Source organism: Megascapheus bottae, chromosome 7 (assembly GCF_031878675.1).
Source record: "Megascapheus bottae isolate mThoBot1 chromosome 7, mThoBot2.hap1, whole genome shotgun sequence".
Classification (NCBI taxonomy): domain Eukaryota; kingdom Metazoa; phylum Chordata; class Mammalia; order Rodentia; family Geomyidae; genus Megascapheus; species Megascapheus bottae.
This window is the reverse complement of record NC_143515.1, coordinates 11,082,692-11,106,019: the sequence shown is the minus strand read 5'-3', so window position 1 is coordinate 11,106,019 and position 23,328 is coordinate 11,082,692. Positions and strand designations below refer to the sequence as shown.

The 23,328-nt window shown below is 43.1% G+C and overlaps 1 protein-coding gene and 1 long non-coding RNA gene across 7 annotated transcripts in view; one reads left to right on the top strand and one right to left on the bottom strand.

Moving 5' to 3' along the window:
• The window catches only part of Cracdl (CRACD like), a 126,549-nt gene that overhangs the window by 75,001 nt on the left and 28,220 nt on the right, over positions 1-23,328 (top strand). For all 6 annotated transcript variants that reach the window (XM_090336486.1, XM_090336487.1, XM_090336484.1 and 3 more), the window contains exons 2-6: positions 2,965-3,044; positions 12,672-12,840; positions 15,821-15,956; positions 16,493-16,654; positions 21,453-21,656. In XM_090336486.1, the coding sequence (XP_090192612.1) occupies positions 2,975-3,044; positions 12,672-12,840; positions 15,821-15,956; positions 16,493-16,654; positions 21,453-21,656 (741 nt within the window). In that variant the 5' untranslated portion in view covers positions 2,965-2,974. The remainder of the gene's footprint in view (positions 1-2,964; positions 3,045-12,671; positions 12,841-15,820; positions 15,957-16,492; positions 16,655-21,452; positions 21,657-23,328) is intronic.
• On the bottom strand, positions 17,810-23,267 carry LOC150060313 (uncharacterized). The gene is made up of 3 exons (XR_016536223.1): positions 23,219-23,267; positions 22,882-22,957; positions 17,810-17,950 (listed from the first exon to the last, which is right to left on the bottom strand). It is a non-coding gene; the product is annotated as an uncharacterized LOC150060313 (long non-coding RNA).

Here is a 23,328-nt window from a genome sequence, read left to right as displayed (position 1 = left end):
CAGATAGGTGGAGGGGAGATGCTGATGGGGAATTGTGCTTTAAGTTCCTACTTGTCTTCATGTGAAAAGCCAAAGATGTGCTTAGAGAACGTGGGTATTTTTCAACATGGTTTTTCGTCTGGATTTTTTTTTTGCCAGTCCTGGGCTTGGGCTCAGGGCCCGAGCATTGTCCTTGGGTTTTTTCAAGACTAGAACTCCACCATTTGAACCACAGCACCACTTCCGGCTTTTGTTTTCTATGAATGTGGTACCAAGGAATCGAACCTTGGTCTTCGTGCATGCAACTCTACTACTAAGCTAAACTCCTGGCCCCTGGATTTTCTTTTTTAAGCAGGAGAGAGACATATATGTTTAGGAGGGCAAGTTATGGCCCAATGGTGCTGACATTTTGTTGTCACACATTTCCCCTGAAACATTGTGTGAAGGGGATATCCTGTCATCTGTGTGTGCTACACTCTTACAGGGAAGCTATTTGTATATTGGATATTTTATTAGTTGTCTGGCAGCAGTTTGGCTCTATCAGGCTTTGGGGATGAGGGAGCTCTCTCCAGCCATTCTGTGATTGATAATAGTTACCCTAAAGTGAACTGTTTGCACAGGGGCCTGTGATTTCAACACTCCGCTGCTGCTGGGGTCTGCCTGCCACATGTGCTAGAGTGTTTGTTCATAGATAGGAACACCTGTGACAAATGAGTAAGTGCTTGCTGTGTGCTGTGCTCTAGCCCCAACTGAACTAAAATTTTACTGGTATATTATATAGATGTTTACTTGTTTATTTGAAATAGGAGGGGAAAATGAGGGGGGAGGGAAATGGGGATATCACTGTGTGAGAAGTAATACACCCTCTATCTGGAGAATAGAACTGTAACCCCTCTAAACCTTAAAATAAAAATTATATAATTAATTAAAAATGTTAATGGATCCCACTGAGCCCCAGTGCTGATAGATATTCAGGTGAAGTTTAACCGCAGGCCATCTTGACAAGAAAACTCGGCTCTTCCTTTTCACCTTCTCACACATTTACTAGCATGAAGACATTTGGGATATGAAGCATGAGCAGAACTCAGACTTCCCATGTGAGCCAAGCCCTGTGTGTTATACTCCCCACCCCTCCCTCAGTGGGCATCTTGGTAAACTTTTGAAAACATATATTCTCATCTCCAAAATGGGAGACTCACAATTCTTGGGGAATTCTTGGGAACATTCAGATGGTCATCTGTGCCCTCAATAAATCACTTACAGTTGTGGTTAACCCCACAACTGCAAGCTCTTGCATTAGTACTTTCTAATTCGGTGGTGAGTTGGCGGTTGGTAGCCTGGGGTGCCCATCCTTCACGTTCTCCGGGCGTTCTTTCTCCCCTCTGCCTCCTCTGATTGCCATACAGCAACAGGACACCCAGCCTCGGGAGGCTGCTGACATCTTGGAGATGTAAAGGGGGTGACTTTACATCACTTGGACCTTTGGGTTGGGTTATTCTTGTAACTACTACAGTCCTGCTACTTGCTCCACAGTAAACCCAGGTAGTGGCATCGCTTAACTGTTCTTTCAAGCCTGTGGTGGTGGTTGACGATTTGAACAAGCTCTATTTCTGCCCCACTGCTGGTTTTATTATTTTTTCAATAGAAAGAGAGCATGATCATGAGTCAGATTTGGTAAGATTCCAACAAAGATTTTGGCATTGCTGCCAGAAGACCAGACGTGTTTATAAAGCTAAATCATAAGAAAATGGAGGAGCAAGTCTGGCGACACTTTTATTTTTATTTTTTTGGCTTTTAAAGAATTGGTTAAGAGGGAGGACAGACATTCTGACATTGATATTAAAGGACACTAATAAAGATTAGCACCTGCTCTGATACACAACTCTTTTTTTTCTTTTCTATATTTTTATTGTAATTAATAGGATTACATTATATTCACCAGATAGAAGGTGCATTACTTAACAATCATTGCTACTCCTTCTCATGTCTTTGTCCTCATTTCCCTCCCCCACCCCCTCTCCTCATCTTGTTTCCCCCCTTCCCTATCCTATTTCAAATAAACATATATACAATATACCAGATAACAAGGCAACATACTGTAACAATATGAGAATAACCAAGAGACAACAAAAGAGATGAGAAATAACATAGTACATTAAGAACAACAATCACACATTATGTAGCTCTTGTTTCTATACTGACATACAACTCTTACACTGCTCCTTTCTTCCCCTCTGCGTTTCCTTTTCTTTTTATTTCTTCTCCCTTTATTTTCCATTGTGTATAAGTTATAAATGTGAATTAGCTAGTAGTATCTGAACGCTTCTTTGTAAGTGTTAGAATTTGGTCACTCTGAGTGAGAAAAGCTTTCTAGATAAACAGTGTGTTGGTATTTGTAAGAAGAGTGTGCTCTTTCTTTTTGTCCAATCCTGGACGTTGGATTCAGGTTGGGCTTTCTCAAAGCTAGCACTCTACCACTTGAGCCACAGCACCACTTCACCTTTTTCTGTGTATGTGATACTGAAGAATTGAACCCAGCTCTGTGCATGTTAGGCACTCTACCACTAGGCCATACTCCTGACCCAAAGAGTACACTCTTTTAAGTAAGCATTTACTTGATTTCCATGAGAAACCAGATTTTTTTGTAACATTGGGAAGACTGTAGCAGCGTCTAGGATGATTTGATTAGAGAGACTAGTGGAGAGGCTGCAGGCTAGAGGTAAAAAACGAAAACATTAGGTTCATCACACGTTTTCTGAATTTTTGTGTCTGCCTAGAATTTCTCCTAAGTTCAAAAGAGAAGCTCAGTGTACACAACTATAATCCATTAACATAAACGGATAGCTCTGAAAATTACATGTATGAAGACTTTTAATCAAGTTGTGTAAGGGAATGAAGACGTCAGCCTTCCTAATGTGTTCACCTTACTGACTCATAACTTCTGCCCACCACATTCCTTTAACATGGATTTCCATCTGCTTTCAGTGAGCTGGACATGATTTCCACGAGGGTGATGGATGTTAAGCTTCGGGAGGCAGCAGAGGGCCTTGGGGAGGACGGCACAGGTGAGCCCTACTTCCTCTGCTCTGGGAAGAGCCCTGGGGAGGGTCTGGGGGAGGGCTGATGACCTGCACTGAGTATGTCCAGTCTTTAGTGTGCTCAGGTAAGCCCTGTCCTGGGCTGTGACCTCCAAACGCATTCACATGACTTAGGGGAGGGGCTCCCTTTCTTCACTGGCAAACTTGGAGGCCTTGGATAGCATTTTTCTCTTACTGGAGGTGAATATGTCTCTGTGTTTGACTTGAAAGCAAAGGAAAAGATGCTGAATGAATTCATGTGTCCAAGAATGTCCCAAGGCATCACTAGCGGCCTTTGCAAAGCACAGGATGACCTGATTATACAGAAAAAAAAAATACATCAAAAGACAGCCTTTGACCCTCTCCCCCTCTTAAGACTTTTCTCCTTCAAGAGGCCTTTGTTGTCTTCTGAGCAAAATTCCAGACTCATGAATGTCTCAGAACAAGGTCCAGGATTACTCTCCTATGTGATTCGTCCCCTGTTATCTACACAGTGCTATTTAAAGCTTGATAGACTTGTGAAATTGACACTAAAAGCTTTCAAGCTCCACACAAAATCCCTTTTCCTAGACTAGGTAGTTGTATGGCTCTTGCTTTGCTAACAGAGGCCTCTAACTTCTTCTTGTTTAAAATAAAAATGTCAATAATGATTTTCTGTGATGTAGTTCAGTTAAGAAAAGCTCCCAGCAATATTAAACTCTAGCTTCTAGCCACTAGCTTCAGACTGCCTTTCATATATTAAGATAAATTTTTCTTACTAGTCTATATGTATATATATATATATATATATGAACCACTTTTCCCAAATGTGAAGTATTTAAGATTAAACCTGAGGGGGTAAATAGTTTCAAATTTTCTCATGCTACGGGACACAGAGAATCATTACTTACTTTAAATCAGAGAATACTGTTTGAACAAGTATTTTGTTGCTCTGAAATAACCACAGAAAATACTAGTTCTGAATCCTTACATAGTCACCATGAAGAATCGATTTTAGGAAAAGAAGGAATGAAACTAAGTTCTCTCTATTTCAAATGAGAATGAGCTTAGAGTATTCAGACCAACACTCTCCACTTAAATAAAAGAAATCTAGGTAAGAACATTCTTTAAACTATTTTTCATGGGGTCAGAATGAAAAGAACCCACAAGGATAAGGAAACACTATGCTCTCGGATCATATAGAAATTGTGATGTTCATTTTTCATGTCTTTGTGGGGTGGTAGATGAGAGGGTCAAGAAACAAAGTTGGGGCCTGTACAAGGTACCCCTCTTGTAGAAGACCTTTCTACAATAATCTGGGAGACCCCAGAGATACCAAATTGGAATAGATGCAAACTAGGGGTAAGATCAGCCCTCGTGTGGATGTGTAGCTTCAGTTTGTCACTTGGTAATTAGGAGAACCTTCAAGCCTTAAACTTGATTCAATCATATTCCTAGACTGTACACACCTCAAGTACTTTGCAGAAGCAAAAAGTCTTCTCAAAAGGCAACCTCTGTCTAGACTTCAAATTATTATAGAACATAATATTTTCAGTTCCATGACAAACATATCATCAATAATAACTACGCATGTAAAGTAATCGGGCACCATAAAAGAAAACCAACATGCTATACATTGAATTGTGTCCCTAAAATTCATATGCTGAAGTCCCCAGCACCTCCAAAATGTATCTTTACCTGGTACTAGTTAAGATGAGTTATGTAGGATAGTCTTATAGGATAGTCTTATAAACCAATGACTGGAGTCCTTATAGAAAGGGGACATTTATGAGGAGTCCACATCCATGAATATATGAATCTAAGCTGAGGTTTTATGGGGGTGGGTGGGGCGAGAGACCAGGAAATGGGGACAAGAGGGGGAAATGGGTAATGAATAAGATCAAAGCATATTGTATATATGTGTGGAAGGATCATAATAAACCCCATTATTTCATGTATATAAGTATAGCACAAATACATAGTAATAATGGGGATATTTGAAGACAGACACATGGGGAGAACATTGCTGAAGGTGTAGACAAAGCGCCGGGTGGTGCATCATGATTATGTGCCTCTCTGCAAGAGGTCAGAGCCCAGATATTAAACAGATATCTCTATCTCATCCCTGAAGGATTCACATACTTCAGCCTTCCAGACTCTGGGACTAAGAGATAACTCATTTCTATTGTTTAAACTACCCAGTTTGTGGTACTTGGTACCACAAAGCATATTTCTTTGCTTTACCAACAACCTTGGCAAAGTAATAAATGGAAGAAATGAGAAATTCACATAAAGTTACCAAATATCAGAATTAACAAATACATGAAATAGAGCACTATGTGTATTATTTAGCAAAGTAATAAAAAAAAGTTTGAAACCATGGAAAAGTTCCAGAGTACCTTAAAAAGTGGCATCAAACCCATCCTGTGCAAGAAAAAGAAAGGGCTCAAAAAGATGGAAGGAAGAAATAAAACACTTTTTAGATTGTTAGTTGTGTTTTGTTAGTTGTATGTTGCTATTAACCAAAATGTACAAGAAAGTACCCAGACTCAAGTTAGTAAGATTACAAAATACAAGATCATTATGCAAAAATCAGTTATATTTTTACATACTAGCTAGCTAGCAAAAAGCATTGAAAATTGAAATACTAAAAAGTACCATTTACAATAGCACCAAAAACTGATATTCTTTAGCATATATCTAAGTATGTAAGTGTAGTGAGTTCTAAACTAGCCCTGGACTGCATGGAGACTCTCTCAAAAAATTAATTAACCCACAAATAATTGGTTAAAGAAATTAACAAGGACTAAATATATGGAGAGAAATACTGTATTTATGGGCTGGAAGACTCACTGTTATAAGATGATAATTTTCCTCAAATTGAGCTGTGACCTTGTATATCTAGGTACAGGGCACTGTTCAAAACTCAGCTATGTTTAGGGGGATGGCTCAAATGGTAGGGGACGTGAATATCACAAACAAGACTCTGGGTTCAATACCCAGGGCTAGGAGAAAAAAAAGTCAGCTATGAACAACTCAGATAAACAAGTCAGATAAATAACTCAGAATTATTGACCAGTAACAACTGGTTTGACTTGATTGTCACAAAAGTTGAGATACGTTTATTTAGGAAGAGGTCAAGGCTGTGTCGATAACGTGATGGTAATGCTGAGGACACTACTTTGAAATAACCTAGGGAGCACGGCAGGAAGCTGGAAATGTGAAGCAATCAAAATCCCATCTGGACTAGTTGCAGCTGTTTGTAAAATTTATATGAAGAAAAGAACTAAAATAGGACAATTTTGAAAAAAGAATAAAATTTAGTTACTCACAATACTTTTTTTTTCCCCTTGGGCAATAGCGGGGCTTGAATTCAGGGCCTGAGGATTGTCTCTTGAGCTTTTTTGCTTAACACTAGCACTCTCTTGGAGTCACAGCTCCATTTCTGGTTTTCTGCTGATTAATGGGAGGTAAGATTCTCACAGACTTTACTGCCCAGCCTGGTTTTAGACCATGAGCCTCAGATCTCAGCCTCCTGAGTAGCTAGGATTACAAGTGTGAGCCATTGGTACCTGACTTAATACTTGATTTTCAGATTCACTATAAAGCCAAAATATAAGCTGGGTGAGGTGGCTTGATAGGACAGGTAGGATATGATAGGATAAATAAAAATGCATAGCTGGGCCGGGAGTTTGGCCTAGCAGTAGAGTGCTTGCCTATCGTGCACAAAGACCCGGGTTCAATTCTTTGGCACTACATAGGAAAAAAAAAAAACAAGAAGTGGTGCCGAGGTTCAAGTGGTAGAGCACTAGCCTTGAGAAAGTCCAAGGACAGTGCTCAGGCCCTGAGCTCAAGCCCAGGACTGGCAAAAAAAAAAAAAAAAAAAAAAAAAATGTGTGATCACCTGATGTTTTTGCAAGTATAACCCAACGAAAAAATTTATCTTTTCAACAAATGGTGGTAGATCTGTATATTCGTACGTTTAAATAGAATTCATCTAGATACCTTGCCTATTATACAAAAATTAACTCAATGTATTAGAGATACAATGTAAAGCTCTAAAAACCTTAAACCCACAGAAGATCTGGGTACTGGTAGCTCAGTCTCAGCCACTCAGGAGGCTGCGATGTGGAAGATCACAGTTCAAAGCTAGCTAGGGACCAAAAATCCATGAGACTATCTTCACAATAATCAGCAAAAAGCTGGGCAGGAGGTGTGGCTTAAATGATAGCGTGCCAGCCAAGCAAATATGAGGTCCTGAATTCAAACCCCAATACTGCCAGGAAAAAAGACACAGAAAATACTGACCTAAGATTAGGCAAAAATTCTTAGGTATGACACATCAGTCTATAAGAAAAACTTGATAAATTGAGCTTTGTTGAAACTTAATAACACTTAAGGAAATAATAAACAGAATAACAAATTCAAAAGTAAAGAATAGCCCTAGGCAGACCTGTTGTTCTGTATGGGTTCTTCCCCCTCCCCCTCGCTCCCCTCCCCCTCGCTCCCCTCCCCCTCGCTCCCCCTCCCCCTCGCTCCCCTCCCCCTCGCTCCCCCTCCCCCTCCCCGGCAGTCCTGGGGCTACTCAGGGTTTGGGCCTGAGCTTCTTTTGCTCAAGGCTAGCTCTCTACCATTAGAGCCACACACCACTTTCACTTCCAGCTTTTTCTGAGTTGTTTATTGGAAATAAGAGTCTCATAGACTTTCTTTCCTAGGCTGGCTTCAAACTGAGATCTTTATATCTCAGTCCCCTGAGTAATGAGGATTACAGGTGTGAGCCACCAGTACCAAGTTTATGTGGTTCTTTCTCTTTTCTTTCTTTCTTTTTTTTTTTGGTACAAGTTACTAGGATTTGAACTCATGATTTCATACTTCCTAAGCACTCTACTACTTGAACAAACTCCCCAGCTTAGTTACTTTTGAGATACACTTTTTGACAGGGTCCAGCCTGAGATTATCATTCTCCTGTCTCTTCCCTCCCTCTATCCTTTGTAGGTAGGATTACAGATATACTCTATCACACCTGGATTGTTGCAGGAGATAGGACCTCACTAAGTTTTTGCCTGGGCTGGTTTTGAACCAAGCCTCCTATCTCTGCTTTCCAAATAGCTGAGATTACATGCATGAACTATCATACATGTCGTACATGACCCTTACAGTTCTACATCTGTATTGTAGGGATAATTATGCGACTCTATACACATTTCTGTGGGAATACTGACCTTTTTTTTTTTTTTTTTTTTTTTTGCTAGTCCTGGGGCTTGAACTCAGTGCCTGAGCTCTGTCCCTGAGCCTCAGTGTGCTTAGGGCTAGCATTCTACCACTTGAGCCACAGCACCATTTCTAGCTTTTTCTGTTAATGTGATACTCAGGAATCAACCCAGGGCTTCATGCATGCTGGCAAACACTCTACCACTAAGCCACACTCCCAGCCTGACTTTATTTATTTATTTATTTTTACTGAATTTAAAAAATTAGAATAGCTTATTTTTAAGACAAATACATTTGCTTTCTTTTCTTTCTTGCCCGTCCTGGGCTTGAGCTCAGTGCCTGAGCACTGTCCTTGGACTTTCTCAAGGCTAGAACTCTACCACTTGAGCCTCATCACCATTTCCGGCTTTGTTCTATGTGTGTGGTACGGAGGAATCGAACCCAGGTCTTTGTGCATGCTAGGCAAGCACTCTACCACTAGGCCAAACTCCCGGCCCCTATATTTACTTTTAAAAATGTATTTGTCTTGGGGCCGGGACAGTGCTCAGGTGCTGAGCTCAAGCCCAGGACTGGCAAAAAAAAAAAAAAGTAAATATAACCACTAAAATTTCAATGTGGGTTCAATGTGGGATTACATTAGCCTGAGATCTCAAGAAATTATTCAGAATATAGGATGAAAGAGGAAAAAATAGAGGGAAAGAAGAAAGGGCAAAAGGCACAGAGTGAGGGCCAGGCTTTAGTATGCATTTAGCATTCTTTGGAGCAAAGAATGGCTGAGAATGTTCTGGAATTGTTAAAACTGGTCATCATTATCATCATCATGATACTGATGGCCTTTTATGAACAAAGAGAATAAATAAAAGATAACTGATGCAGATCGCCCAAAATAAAAATCTTAAAATTAATACAAGACCAATTACTTGTTTTTTCTTTTCTTTGCCAGTTCAGGGCCTGTGCACTGCCACTGAGCTTCTTTTGCTTAGAGTTAGCACATGAGCCACACACACTTTCAGTTCTTTCTGTGTCTGTGGTACTGAGGAATGATTCTAGGGCTTCATGCATGCTAGGCGAGTATTCTACCACTAAACCACATTCCTAGCCAAGACCAATTACTGTTACAGGAGAAAAAAATATGGATGGCTGACTTCTCAAGACAAGAGAACCCAGAAAACAATGAAACAATAGATTTAGTGTATTCTTAGAAAAAATAATTGCTGATCTAGAATGCTTCATCTAGGACACAACTTTGTTTCTGATGATCACCAAAACAAAAAGGATCAAATAACAGAAGGGAGGAGAAAGGAGCCATCAGTACAGATACTGAGAATGCTAAAAATACTAGTGATGACTTTTAAACCATAAATTTGAAAGAAAAGATAAATTCACAGAAATGTATAAAAAAATAGGTTCACGAAGTAGAAACTCAGAACATCTCTGTAGCCATTAGAGAAACTGAATTAGAAAGCATAGCAGAAGAAAAAATAAAACACAAATAGCTGACGAACACAAGTAGCCCAGGAAGCACAGTCATACTCAGGGCCTTTGCCGCCCCTTTCTTACACAGCCCCATCACCCCCAGTGTCTCTGACTGTTCACAGCTTCAAGGACTCCTACCAATCCTTCCCCCACTTTTTAATTTTATTGTTATTGTAGAGGTAAAGAGGGATTCCAGTTACATAAGTCAGGTAATGAGTATATTTCTTCTTGGGCAGTATCACCCCTTCTCTTGTTCTTTACCAGGTTTTCCCTTCCATCCCAACCACATATTGTATAGTTCATTTTCCACATAGTGTCTAGTGAGTACCACTGCTCTATTTTTCGTCTTTGATCCCACCTTTTCTGTCTAGGAAAAGGCCAGGTTCTCTGCAACCAAGTGCAAAAAACTCAACTCTCGTAGAGAACTGTCTGTTAACAACATGAATATTTTGTGGTTTTAAGAGTAAGACTATTCCCACTAGACATTAGGAAACTATGCCATAGAATTTTTCTACTGCCAGAGAAGGCTTCTCTCTACTCTTGCTAGAATAATCTGAAGTAGTTCTCCTCGTGAACTCAAGATCATGTAAATTTCCAAGGAGATGTTAACATAAATGAAATAGAAATATTCTGACATATTTTTGAAGGAATTTCATTTATAAAATATTTACTTATAGGGGCAGGGAGTTTGGCCTAGTGGTAGAGTGCTTGGCTATCATGCATGAAGACCCAGGTTCAATTCCTCGGTACCACATACATAGAAAAAAGCCGGAAGTGGTGCTGAGGCTCAAATGCTGGAGCTCTAGCTTTGAGAAAGTCCAAGGACAGTGCTCAGGCCCTGAGCTTTAAGCCCAGTACTGGTAAAAAAAAAATTTACTTATAGCCAGATACCTGTGGTTCACATCTGTAATCCTGGCTATTCAGGAGGCTGAGATCTGAGGATCACGGAAGCCAGGCAGAGCAGGAAAGTCTGTGAGATTCTTATTTCCAGTTAACCACTAAAAGCCAAAAGTGGAGTTCATGTGGTTGAGCTCAAGGACAACAGCCAGGTCCTGAGTTTAAGCCTCAGGACTAGCTCATACACACACACACACACGCTAGTATTTGAGCTCAGTTGTTATGTACGGCATTCTGGTGATCTCTGATGCTGCATCTTTTCACTGTGCATTTTCAAAAATACTCAGAGGGAAAAGAAAGAGCTGCTGTTGTGAAGTCACAGATATGATAGAAGTCATGGGTAAGGATGAAAGGGGCACAAATGTGTCACAAAATGTTCAAGAGCATCCCAGACTGCAGATGAGTCAGGCCCTCCTGGCCAAAACCCACCCTCCACTATGGCGATGCGACCACCATCTGGTTTGTCTTTCACCAAGAGTTGTTAGCTCGTTGTGGTTCTTGGTGCTTCAGTAAGTCACCATGTTAGTGATTGTCCTTAATGCAGTGGGTAAATCTGAGCACAGTAATACACTCTTGTGATCCTAACTACTGGAAAAGTAGAAGCAGGAAGATGACAAGTACATATTGCATATATCTATTAAACTATTACATTATATCGACATTATGTCCCTTAAATGTGTACTGTTAATGCATGTTAATAAAAAGGCCAATATTAATAAATCCCAGCTCCTTAGGAAACAGAGGTCAGGAGGATCAAGGTTTGAGGCCAACCTGGGCAAAATATTAGCTAGACTCCCTCTTAAATCAGTAACCCAGGTTTGGTGACACATGGATAGTCACTGTACTGCATGGAATGCTAGCAGTCATGATCTAAGGCCAGTCCTAGGCGAGAACATGCATGTCTACCTGGAAGACAACTTGAAGCACAAAAGGTCTGTGGATTTGGATTAAGTGCCTAACTAGCAGCCAAATACATTGAGTTCAAGCCATAATGGTACTCCTCCCCCCAAAAAGTTTTAGGCTATGGAAATGTTAACACCCATATTTTTAATCATTACAAACAGTGTATGTGTATCATTATCACAATGTATACCATAAATCTGTACAGTTAAAATAATATTTTGGTTATACTGGGATTTGAACTTAGGGCCTCCTACTTGCTAGGTAAGTATTCTATTATTTGAGTCACACACCAGCCCTTGTTGCTTTAGTTACTTTTCAGATAGAGTCTAGCACTTTTGTCTGGGTCTAGCTTTGGACCACAATTCTCTACCTCTACTCAGATATAGCTGGTATAACAGGGATGTAACAGCATGTACAGATTGTTTTTTGAGTTGGAGTCTCAGCTGGTTTTAATGCACAGTCTTCCTATTTCTGCCTCCCAAGTAACTGGGATGATAGGATGACAGGCAGGCACCACCACCCTGTCCCAAAATAATGTTTTGTTTTGTTTTTGCCAGTCCTGGGGCTTGAACTCAGGGCCTGGGCACTGTTCTTGGGTTTTCTCAAGGCTAGAGCTCTACCACTTGAGCCTCAGCACCACTTCTGGCTTCTATCTATGTATGTGGTACTGAGGAATCAAACCCTGATCTTTGTGCATGATAGGCAAGCACTCTTACCACTAGGCCAAACTCCCAGCCTCTTGAGCACTTTTCCTCAAGGCTAACTCTCTGCCACTTGAGCCACAGCACCACCACTTCTGGCTTTTTCTGTGTGTGTGGTACCAAGGAATCAAACCCAGGGTGTCATGCATGTCAGGCAACACTCTACCACTAGACCTCACCCAGGTCTCAAAATACTGTTTTAAAAAGTAAATAACTTGGGTTATCATATAACATTTAGACTGTATATATTTCATAGATAAGTTGTTTGGGCGTTTATTCTGTGATCATGTTCCAAAGAGTTGTGTCACATGTGCTTAAAGATTGTAGAGAGAAAGAAACCAGTATCCGTTTCTGAAGCAAATGATTGAGAAGCCATGGGATGGGAAGACAATTATACCAACGTCACACTTACAGTCTTGCTCATTTTCTTTTCTTTTATTCTGTATAGGAAAGAAAAAGTCCAAATTCAAAACGTTCAAGAAGCTGTTTGGGAAGAAGAAGAGAAAAGAATCCCCATCGTCCACAGGACCTAGCACCTGGAAACAAAGCCAGGCCAAGAGTGAGGTCATTGCTGTAGAGTCAGGGCCAGTGGGCTACGACTCGGAGGATGAACTTGAGTAAGTTGTTTTTTGTGCCCATTACTACATTGTGTGCCTCAACTAGAAGCTGGTGTCTGGGCACAGGAGAACCCAAAGACTCGGGAACTGCAAGATCCATGAGCCTTCCTTCCTCCCAGGTCATATCCATAGGGCTTCCTCCACATACACTGTATTTTAACACTGCAAACAAAATCTTGGAGAAAACCTAATTAGCCGCTGCATGGATGAAAAGTCCATGATGGCCGAACAGAGGAACTGTGCATCAATACCCGCCATAGAGAGAGACTTTGGAGCTTGCCTGGCATTCTATAGCCAAAAGCTACAGGATTAGGATGTAGACTTTCACTTAATTTCACCCCAACTATGACACCAGACACATAAATGTCTCTGAACTTGCACCCTGAAGTAGTCTAATAACTGGCAGTGAGGTGGGGTGGAGAAGGAAAGATTTCCTATTGTTCAGCCTTAGGAAAATCATTCAAAAATACAATTGTGAAGGCTGACCAATTAGCAATGAAGATATAGGAAGGGATAGTGAAGAAATTTGATTTTTGTAATTTGTGTTTCACCAAACTGTCGTTACACGTAACTAGGCATTCTAATCTTTCTTTCTGTTGGGAAGAGAAGCAGATTTGATGCAATGGCATCAAATCACTTTCTTCTGCACATTCTCACTTGAGAAGTATGATATTCCTCAGTGTTGAACAGAACAGCTGACATGGGGTCCTAGGTTGGAGCATCCAGGATGTTTAGTACCTTCCTGGCTGCCTGCCTCCCCAGGGCCCATCAGTGATTGGAGGTGTAGAAAAGATGCTGACCACTTGATGGCGCCAAAGGACTGAAGAGAACAGATTGGGTTTTGATTGATTTGGCAGTCGTAGCTGGGAGCATACCTAAATGGTGCCTTGGGCCTTGTTCTGCATGGTGGGAAGGGAACATACTGCATGTGTGTTGTAAGCACTGCACTCTGAACCCTTAGAGAGCAAGCTTTTACGGTGATAACATTAGTAACTGTCATCACTGGCTAGTCCTGGAGGATAATACCCACCAGGCCCACCCCACCTCCTGAGGAGCACACAGTCCTCCCACTGGGGCAAAAAGTCTGTGACTGGCCTCTGCAACCACAGCCAGGAGCATAACCATCCAGAGGGCTGAAAGGGGAAAAATAGCCTCCCTTCCGTCAAGAAAAGGGAACAGACCCCCCTTTTTTTTTTAATCTTTCTGCTACTGCCATTTGGCAGAGAAGTTAGTCTATCAAGATTGACATTAGCTACTGCGAAAGGAAGTTCAAGGGACCAGATCTGACCAGGCCCAGGAACTGAATGTTTTTCAAGTGTAGCACTGAGGAAGAGACAGTTCTTTAGCTCTGTGAGATTCTGTGCCTTTCAGCCTCTGCAGCAGCTTCCCACCACAGCCACAGGCACTGGCACGGGCAAGGGATTTCATGTGCTAAGATACCTTAGTGCTAGCAGAACCCTCTGGAACCCTTGGGATAAAATTGATGGGTGTTTATTACCTCCTTGTTCTACCTATACTAACTTCTCTGAGCCCTCCTTCCTGTTTCCTGTCACTGGGTTATTGGAGGAACAGGATCCTTTGTTCTGCAGAATGTGGATACTTCTCTCTTGGTACAATTGAATATGTGCCTGTATTCTCTGGATTCCTTGTGAACTCATCAATCTAGACAAGTGGTTCAAGTCCTGATATATGATGAGGCACACACTTCCACGTCTCACAAGCCCTGGATTACCAAGATATCACAGCGATCTCTACCTCAACCTTTACTCAATGCTCTTAACATTTACTGTGGGGTCACCACGTTCTTCGGCAAAGTGATGCTTTTCTTACATTTTACATTTGTTAACTGGATTGCTCCTTTGTTTTTCATGAGGTTTTGTTTGGTTTGCTTTTGGCAAAATTCAGGGTTTTGCACTTGCTAGGCAGTTGCTCTGTCACGTAAGCCATATCCCCAGTGCTTTCTGCTTTCGTTACTTTTCAGATAGTCTGGTGCTTTTATCCAGGGCCTGCCTCAGACCAGGACCTGCCAAATCTCTACTGGGATTACAAGCACGAACCACTACATTCAAGCCTAGATTTCTTATATGAGGAACTGCTATCTTGCAGTTGCAAAAGCTAGCAAGTTTCATTAAAAGTATATATCCAACACGATTTGTTATACAGGAGGGGAGGCCACACCTTAGTCCCCAAGGCCCCACAAAAGACAGGATGCCCAGGGAAGGTGAGGTGGGGGCTGGTGTGCACAAGATGTCCCATGTGTGCACTGGCGACTTTCCTTCCTTCACCAGCAATTTGGGTCACCTCCTTCCACCTATTGTTCAAGCCACTAGGAAAATCTGACAGCAAATTCCCACATCCTCTGAGCATATTTCATGAATGTCCAGTGGGTTGGGATCCAAATCAGATCCTTGAGCTGGCAGCCTGAGATGGTGGTGAAGGAGGGGGCTACAATCTATGATCAAGCCTGGAAGTGCAAGTAGTATGCACAGATCAAGCTGGGAGTAAGGTGTGGCTTGGCAGATGCTCAGATTTCGTTCTAACAGCCATGTGTAAACGGTTTTGACTGGCCTTCTGACTGTGGTGCGCACAGCCACCAGCAACCCATGGGGCTCACCTCATCTTCTCAGGACCCAGAACAGCTTTCCACAGAACCCAGCCAAAGTCAGTCCCTCCTCTCCGTGGGCATGCTGTCTTGGACCTCACACCTTGTCCATCCTTGGGTCTTTTCCCACTGTACAAAGATTTCCTACAACCTTTTGGTGTCTTGGGGAAACTCTCATCTGTATGAGGCTCCTGATAGTAGCCTGTGATGTTTGACAGTAAGGGGGATAAGCTGGAGAAAGAGACAACCATAGAGCAAACACCAACAGAAGGCTCCTTTGTGCTGCGGTGCCAACCCAAGACCCCTTTCTCACTGTGAGTCCCGCAGGGCTTAGCATTCAGAGGTGGGCCTGGGCTCACAGTAGCTCCTTTATCCTAGGGAGTCCAGAGGCACGCTGGGCAGCCGAGCCCTCTCACACGACAGTATTTTCATTCCTGAAGCCGGACAGGATCCTGCACGACCTGTGAGAGTATTTTCCCAAGAAAATGTGTGTGACCGAATTAAAGCTCTGCAGGTAAGCACCACTTGGTACATATGTCACATATCAATCCAGATGTTTCTGAGTCATTTCTGCTTGGACCCTGATATACTGAAAATAGACCCACAGGCATTTCACAGCTCTCCTAAGACACACAAATTAGCATCTGAGTTAAAACTTAGAAGAGGATGGGTGCATCTAAGTAATCTTCACAGCACATGCCTCTAATAGTAACTACTCGAAAGGCTGAGATCTGATGACCAAAATTTAAAGCAGGAAAGTCCATGAGACTCTTTTCTCCAAATAACCAACAAAAAGCTATGGCTCAAGTGGTAGAATATCAGCCTTGGGTGAATAAGCTAAGGGACAGGGCCCAGACCCTGAGTTCAAGACTTAGAGGAAAGGAAATGGAGGGGGAGCAGGTGGTGGACAGAAGTCCTTTCAGTTCTTGCTCCATACCACACAAGGGCATTGTAGGTATTTCCTGATGGATGAGTCAGAACAGGAAGATTTGTTGTTAAGGACCTTGGATGAAAATACTAAGAGCAGCCATTCTTTTTTTTCCAATTTAGTTAAAAATACAATGCAATGTGAGAATGGGGCCACCGCCTCCAGGGGGGATTCCTGCCAAGCGGGCTGAGGACACTGGCATGAGCTCTGAGGATGACGGGCTACCCAGGAGCCCCCCAGAGATGTCACTTCTGCATGATGTGGGCCCCAGCACCACCATCAAGGCAAGTGCTATCTGTACTCTGCATCCATCCGTCTGCACCTGCAGCAGCTGTAGCTCTGTGTGCTTCCTCCCCTCACCTGCCAGGTTTGCAGAGGGAGGGCAATGTCTACACAGGGTCGGGGACCACGGTATGCTCTTAGATTGGGCTTCTCTTCATTCCTAGAGCAGTAATTCAGGTCTGATGAGGAGATGTGGTTTGAATAACTTCTTTCTTCTGTGGTAGATCTGATACAATCAACTTTCCATCTCAATTTTCCTGTTTGAGCAGATAGCTGGACCTATTCAAAAGAAGGGTGACACCTGTTCTCATGACATTGACCAGGGGAAGAAGTAAACATACATCACTTAGTCATGGCTCCATGTCCCAGTTACCATAAGAAACTGTTCATTGAGAAGGAGTGATACTAGCCTGATGCTGGCAAACATGGTGCAGAGCAAGCTTGACAACAGGAAGAGTTATGACCTCAGCAGGGAGAGGCAACTGATTCCAATATCACCCTTTCCCTGGTGTCCCAGAGGAGGCACCAGAGGAAGTGAGAACTGAGCTCTTCCAAGTGCAAGCTCACGTTTATGCCCATTCAGCCATCTTATTTTCTGGCGGAAAGAACCCTGAACATACATACACATTCTCATATGGGAGTGATAAAACAGATGGTCATGGAGATAAGCCTTGCTGTTGGGTGAATGCACTTGGTGTTATCTGAGTTATGCTGACTTGTGGAAAACAAATGAAGGCCGTTGTCTGTTTTATAACCACTCCTGCCCTAAAGGACACTTTCATCTCTGGTCCCACCAAGGGGCTTCTCACAATGAAATGGGGGCATGTAGCTTCTGTGTTGCTCTGAATTACATTCAGTGACCATCTCAAACCCCTCACCTCATGTTTTGCTCTGGTTCTGGGCTCCCAGCTTGTTATGATAAAAAGACAGGACACGGCTGAGTTTCAGTCAGCTCTGGGGTCAGAGTTCCCACCATGTTGGCTAGAGAAATCTCTCCAAGATGAGCATAGCCCTGCTCACTCCAGGAGCATGGTCTCAGAACAGTGGGCCCCTGGGACCACCCTCCAGCCTCCCAAGGACTAGATACTGAAGAGCTTGGTGTGTCTGGCTTCTGGATTCTTGCAAGTAACCCTGTAGCCCTTGGTACCTTAAAACACTTCCGTGTGCAGTGTCACTGGCTCCCTCTTAAAAGCTGGCATGGCTGTATGTGTTTGGGGCACCTTTTGGAAGCTGCCTCTTCATTCATTGTCGACTGACTCTCTTGTCTGCCAGTCTGTGACTCACAGAAGTTTAGTTCTCTGCTTTTGGCAAGGACAAACAAGGAAGAGGAACAGACCATGTTTAACTCCATTCATTAATGAACAATCCTATCATGATTCACAAATTCCAAATTCCAGTCCACCAAGTAGGGATCTCTTGTACTGGGCCTGGGCCAACATCATCTTTCACTTATTAATTTAGTGAAGGAGAGAGGAGGGGGGGACAGAGAGACAGAGAGAGACAGACAGGCAGACAGGCAGACAAAGACAGAGATAGAAGGAGGAAGGGAATTTACTGAAGGAGAGAGAAGGAGGGTACAGAGAGACAGAGAGGCAGACAGGCAGACAAAGACAGAGATAGAAGGAGGAAGGGAATTTACTGAAGGAGAGAGAAGGAGGGTACAGAGAGACAGAGAGGCAGACAGGCAGACAAAGACAGAGACAGAAGGAGGAAGGGAGAAAGGAAGGGAGGGAGGGAGCGTGGGAGGGAGGGCAGGCAAGCCAGGCATTAGCTCAAGTTTGTAATTCTACTGTCCAGGCAGGAAAGCTCATAACTCTTATCTCTTATCTCTAATTAACCACCAAAAAGCTGGAAATGGAACTGTGGCTTAAGTGGTAGAGTACCAGCCTTGAGTGGAAAAAACTAAGGGAGAGTGCTCATGTCCTGAGTTCAAGCTTAAATATCAGAACCAACAAAAAAAAAAGAGGAAGAGAGAGGAAAGCAGAGAGAGAGGAAGAGAGGGAGAGGAGGGAGGGAGGGAGAGAGGGGGGAAAGAGGCTAGGTGTCATTAGTTTATACCTATAGTATTAGTTACTTAGGAGGTTGAGCTCTAGAGGATTATAGTTCAAGGTCATCCTAGGTACAGAAGTACAAAATAAGTAGCAAAAAGCTAGGTTAGAGGCATGTCGCAAAATGTAGAGTGTCAACTTAGCAAAACTTTGAGTTCAAATTCTATTAACACTGAAAACAAAAATGTTCTGAGGTTTTAGCAATTGCTGCGTATAGCACAACCTATTTGCTTCATAGGAAATCCAAGTTTGGGCTATTTTTAAATTTTATTTTATGTAATGGTGATGTCAGAAGTGAGATAATGAATACATTTCTTGTTGAACATTGTTACTCCCTCTCGTTTTCTCCCACTTTCCCTCCCTGCTGACTTTCCCCCTCCCCCAAGTTGAAAGGTTCATTTCCAATTTAGTGTCTTGTGAGCATCGCTGTTGCATTGGTTGATTCTTTTTCACACCATTTTGTTATTCCCCTTCCCTTCCAGTTTGGGCTATTATGAAGTAAAAGTACAAAAAAAAGAAGCAAAAATACAAATACTCTTTGACATCATGGTTTTGAGGAGATAATTACTACATTTTGTGTCCAGAAAGCTTGTTGTGCAGTTAGCTGACTGAGGGAGCCAGGGGGAGGAGGGATGCCCTCTTTTAAAATGGGATTGCACAACACAGTATTGTTTCCTTTTATCTTGTGAGATATCTTCTCATGATCCACAGTTTGACAGAGAAATGTTAGCTTACTATAGAAAAGAAAATATCTTTAGTAGCAAATAATTGTGGGAAAGCTCAGGAAATATTTTCTGATGGAATAACTTTTTATGAAATTATTTTTTGAAATTTATTGCCACAGAATTAACAACCAATAAGATTGTACTTGGTAACCGTGGTTAAGATTACGTATCTAGGCTTAGGGATGTAGCTCAGGGACAGAAGACTTGTTTAACACTGAATTCTGTCAAACACATAAAAGGTTGTATGTATAATTGGTCATGGGCTGGAAGCATGTCCTAGCAGTAGAGTGCTTGCCTAGCATGCATGAAGCTCTGGGTTCAATTCTTCAGAACTACATACACAGAAAAAAGCCTGAAGTGGTTCTTTGGCTCAAATAGTAGAACGCTAGCCTTGAGGAAAAAGCCAAGGACAGTAGTCAGGCCCTGAGTTCAAGCCACAGGACTGGCAAAAGAATTTTTTTTCCCCTTTGGGGCTGGGAGTTTGGCTTAGTGGTAGTTGCTTGCCTAGCATGCATGAAACCCTGAGTTAGAGTCCTCTGTATCACATACATAGAAAAGGCCAGAAGTGGTGCTGTGGCTCAAGTGGTTGAGTGCTAGCCTTGAAGAAGCTCAAGTACAGTGCCCAGGCCCTGAGTTCAAGCCCCAAGACTAGCAAAAAAATTTTTTTTTCTTTATTCCCACAATTACAAGAGAAGCTAAGAAAAAATACATGGCCTGTTTCTAATCATTCTCCTTCATTTCAATAATTATCCCTTCTAGCTTATGGGAATAAAGTTTGTTCTACTATTAATAAATGTGAAGACAGACAGATGTATGAAGACAGAAAATAAGTTCTCTGAAGTCATTCCTTTTCAGGGTTAGTTTGAGTCAGAGCTTGTCAGCATGATAGTGTCATCCAGCTAGGAAGGGGCCACTGGGTACCTGCCCAGGGTCAGAGACGTGGAAAGAAACCAAGCACTCAAGACTGCCAGCGTGCTTCTGGGGATGACATTGCCCTCTAGTTTATTGTTTTATTCCTTAAGAGACTGTTTCCTTGAAGCCCTACCTCACTGTGTGGCAAATAAAATAATGTACTTAGGTTAGAAGATCAGTGTGACAGCCCTTTGACCACCATGCTGAATGAGAGAGGTTGGTTAGATTAAAGGTCACAGGGTGGCACTGCAAGCCAAGCACCTCACAGCTTCTCCCTGTGCACTTGGCCCTCCCTGGGACGGCACGTGTTCCAGTGCTCACGGCACTACTGGCCACTCTGTGGACTGCTGCCCATCTTTGCCCAACAGCCCCAAGACTGTCTCTGTGGAGACACCAACTTCCTCTTGGGTCTTTAGGGGTAGCCTTCCTTCTTCCCATGACTGCATCCTCCCTATCAGTGCTTTGCACTTGGCTGACTGTCCACTCTTCCCTGCTGAGGTATAGAGTAGTAACAGATGCTGGGTGGGAGGCTTAAAATGCCTCCTCTGGACCACCGTCTCAGCTTCTTGACTTTGGAGACATTGTGCTGAGCTATTTCTTTGAAGAGAATAGCGATGGAAACAGAGCTGAAGAGCAAGGGCACAAGCTTCCTGCATGTCCTCCGAAAGGAATGGCAGGTTCAGAGGGCTTAGCCCAACGCTTGCAATCCCAGCTGTTTTGCTTTTTAGAAAGTGGTTTAGAGCCAAGAGCATAGCCTAGTGATAGAGTGCTTGCCTAGCATGCATGAAACCCTGGGTTCGATTCCCTGGTACCACATACTCAGAAAAAGGCAGAAGTGGTTCTGTGGCTCAAGTGACAGAGCTCTAGCCTTGAGCAAAAAAACATCCAAGGACAGTGCCCAGCCCCTGGGTTCAATCCCTAGGACTGGCAAAAAAAAGAAAGAAAGAAAGAATGAAGAAAAGAAAAAGCAAGTGTTTAGAAGGTTTCCTGTTAAGAGCCAAATTGAAATATCCTTCCCAAGAAAAGCCTAGAGACAGCATGGGAGCACAAGTATTGGCTACTCCTATATCAGTCAAGAAATTAATGCCTGGTGTTTTGCTCCTTGTCTTATGAAGATCTCTTTAGTGCCCTCATCCCGGCCTCAGTCTCCAGACCACACGAGCGATGCTACTGTCTCCTCTCGGACTTCAGACAACAGCCTAGCACCTGTGGCTGATTTCAGCTGCCCTCCAGAATTCTCCTCTTGCCTGGACAACTCTGCTGCTAAGCACAAGCTCCTGGTCAAGCCTCGCAACCGCAAAATGAGGCGGCTGTCTTCGGTAATTCCGCTTCCTTCTCTGCCTCGGAGCTGCAGAGGGACAGGCAGACTGGCAGCCCCATTGCCTTATGCTGCCTTTCCCATGGTTAGGTCCATGCACCTTCTGAGCACCCCAGAGCCTAAGGCACTACACTGTAGGAGCCCAGTTGCTCACCTTTCAACATTGCATGAATGGGCCGGGAGTTTGGCCTAGTGGTAGAATGCTTGCCTAGCATGCACAAAGACCTGGGTTCAAGTCCTCAGTACCACCCCAGAAGTGGTGCTGTGGCTCAAGTGGTAGAGTGCTAGTCTTAAGGAAAGCCCAAGGACCATGCTCAGGCTCTGACTTCAAGCCCCACAACTGGCCAAAAAAATGCATGAACATGCCATTCATACACACACTTGTGAGTAAATTCATTCTCAAACATTTTATCAAGAATCCACTCTGTACTATGTCAAGACACTATCCTTCTCCTTCAGGTTTTTTGGCCTCCTGTCAGCTGCCTGAGCTTTTCAAATAGTCTTTACTCCATCCCTAGGTCTTGGCATAGTGTGGCTTCTACCTGATCAACACTGCTCTTGAATGCTTGAATGGCTTCTTCTTAGCCATATGGGCTCAGCCCAGAAATCCTGTTCCTAGAGTGGCTCACTATGGTCTTGCATTTCAGTAATTCACCACACATAGAAGCGACCTTTGCAAGTGCATGGGCTCATTTGTGCCCCTGTCCCTCCAGCCCCCAGCACAGGGCTAACACAAACTGGCATTCAGTAAATGTTGAATGAATGAATGAATGAATGAATGAATGAATTACAGGAGACAACTGAAACACTAGAGTTTACACCTGCCTTGAGCAAAGATCCACTTTAGTAGATCTTTGTTGCTCTTCTTAAAACCATCTTGCACAGTAAAACCTTGGCTGTCAAAACTAATCTTTGTTTGAAATACATGTTTGCCTTGGCTGAGCCCATCTGTCCTTACCACAGCAGGGACAGGGAAGTATATTACTGGTTGTTACCTTGGCATTTTACCAAGATGCCCAGTGAGTGGTTCCAGGTGTGATAGAAGTAGAACACACATAAATGTCTACTGCACCAGTTGTCCCTCAGTCCAAGGTAGGCAGTGCCAGGAGCAGAGAACATTGTCAACTCCTTTTTAATAGGAGCAGTGTGTTAGGTAATTAGCCCTAGGACTCAGAGCTAGAGGAGTGTGCCAATATAAGCCACAAGTCTGAGATGGAGACGGATACCTTCTCTGTGATTGGTAGTGTTCTTTACCCGGAGAGGAGTGGACACTGATCCAAAGGGATTGATCCTCATGTCTTCCTGGAAGGATACAAGGCAGATGAGCCAGCAGCTACAACGTCGTCTTTATCTTGGTGCCGGCTAAGCAATAGGTTGTTCCCCCCTCCTCCTTCCATGTTCCATATTCTCAGCATGCTCCAAAATGCTGATCTACTTAGGGGGCCCAGAAGAGCAAGGAGGCCGCAGGGATGGAGTGAGTACAGCACAGGAGCTCCTGCCCTTGGCACTGATCTGGAGATTTGGGGCCCCCCTTCAAGGCCTCTGCTAAGCATTCAAGTCTACCTTCTAGAGTCCATGCTCCTGCCAGCCAGATTCCTGCCCTGCCCCTCCAGTTACCTCCTGCAGCTACAAGTGGCTCAGCTTTCTGCTGACATAGCCAGGGTTCCATGATT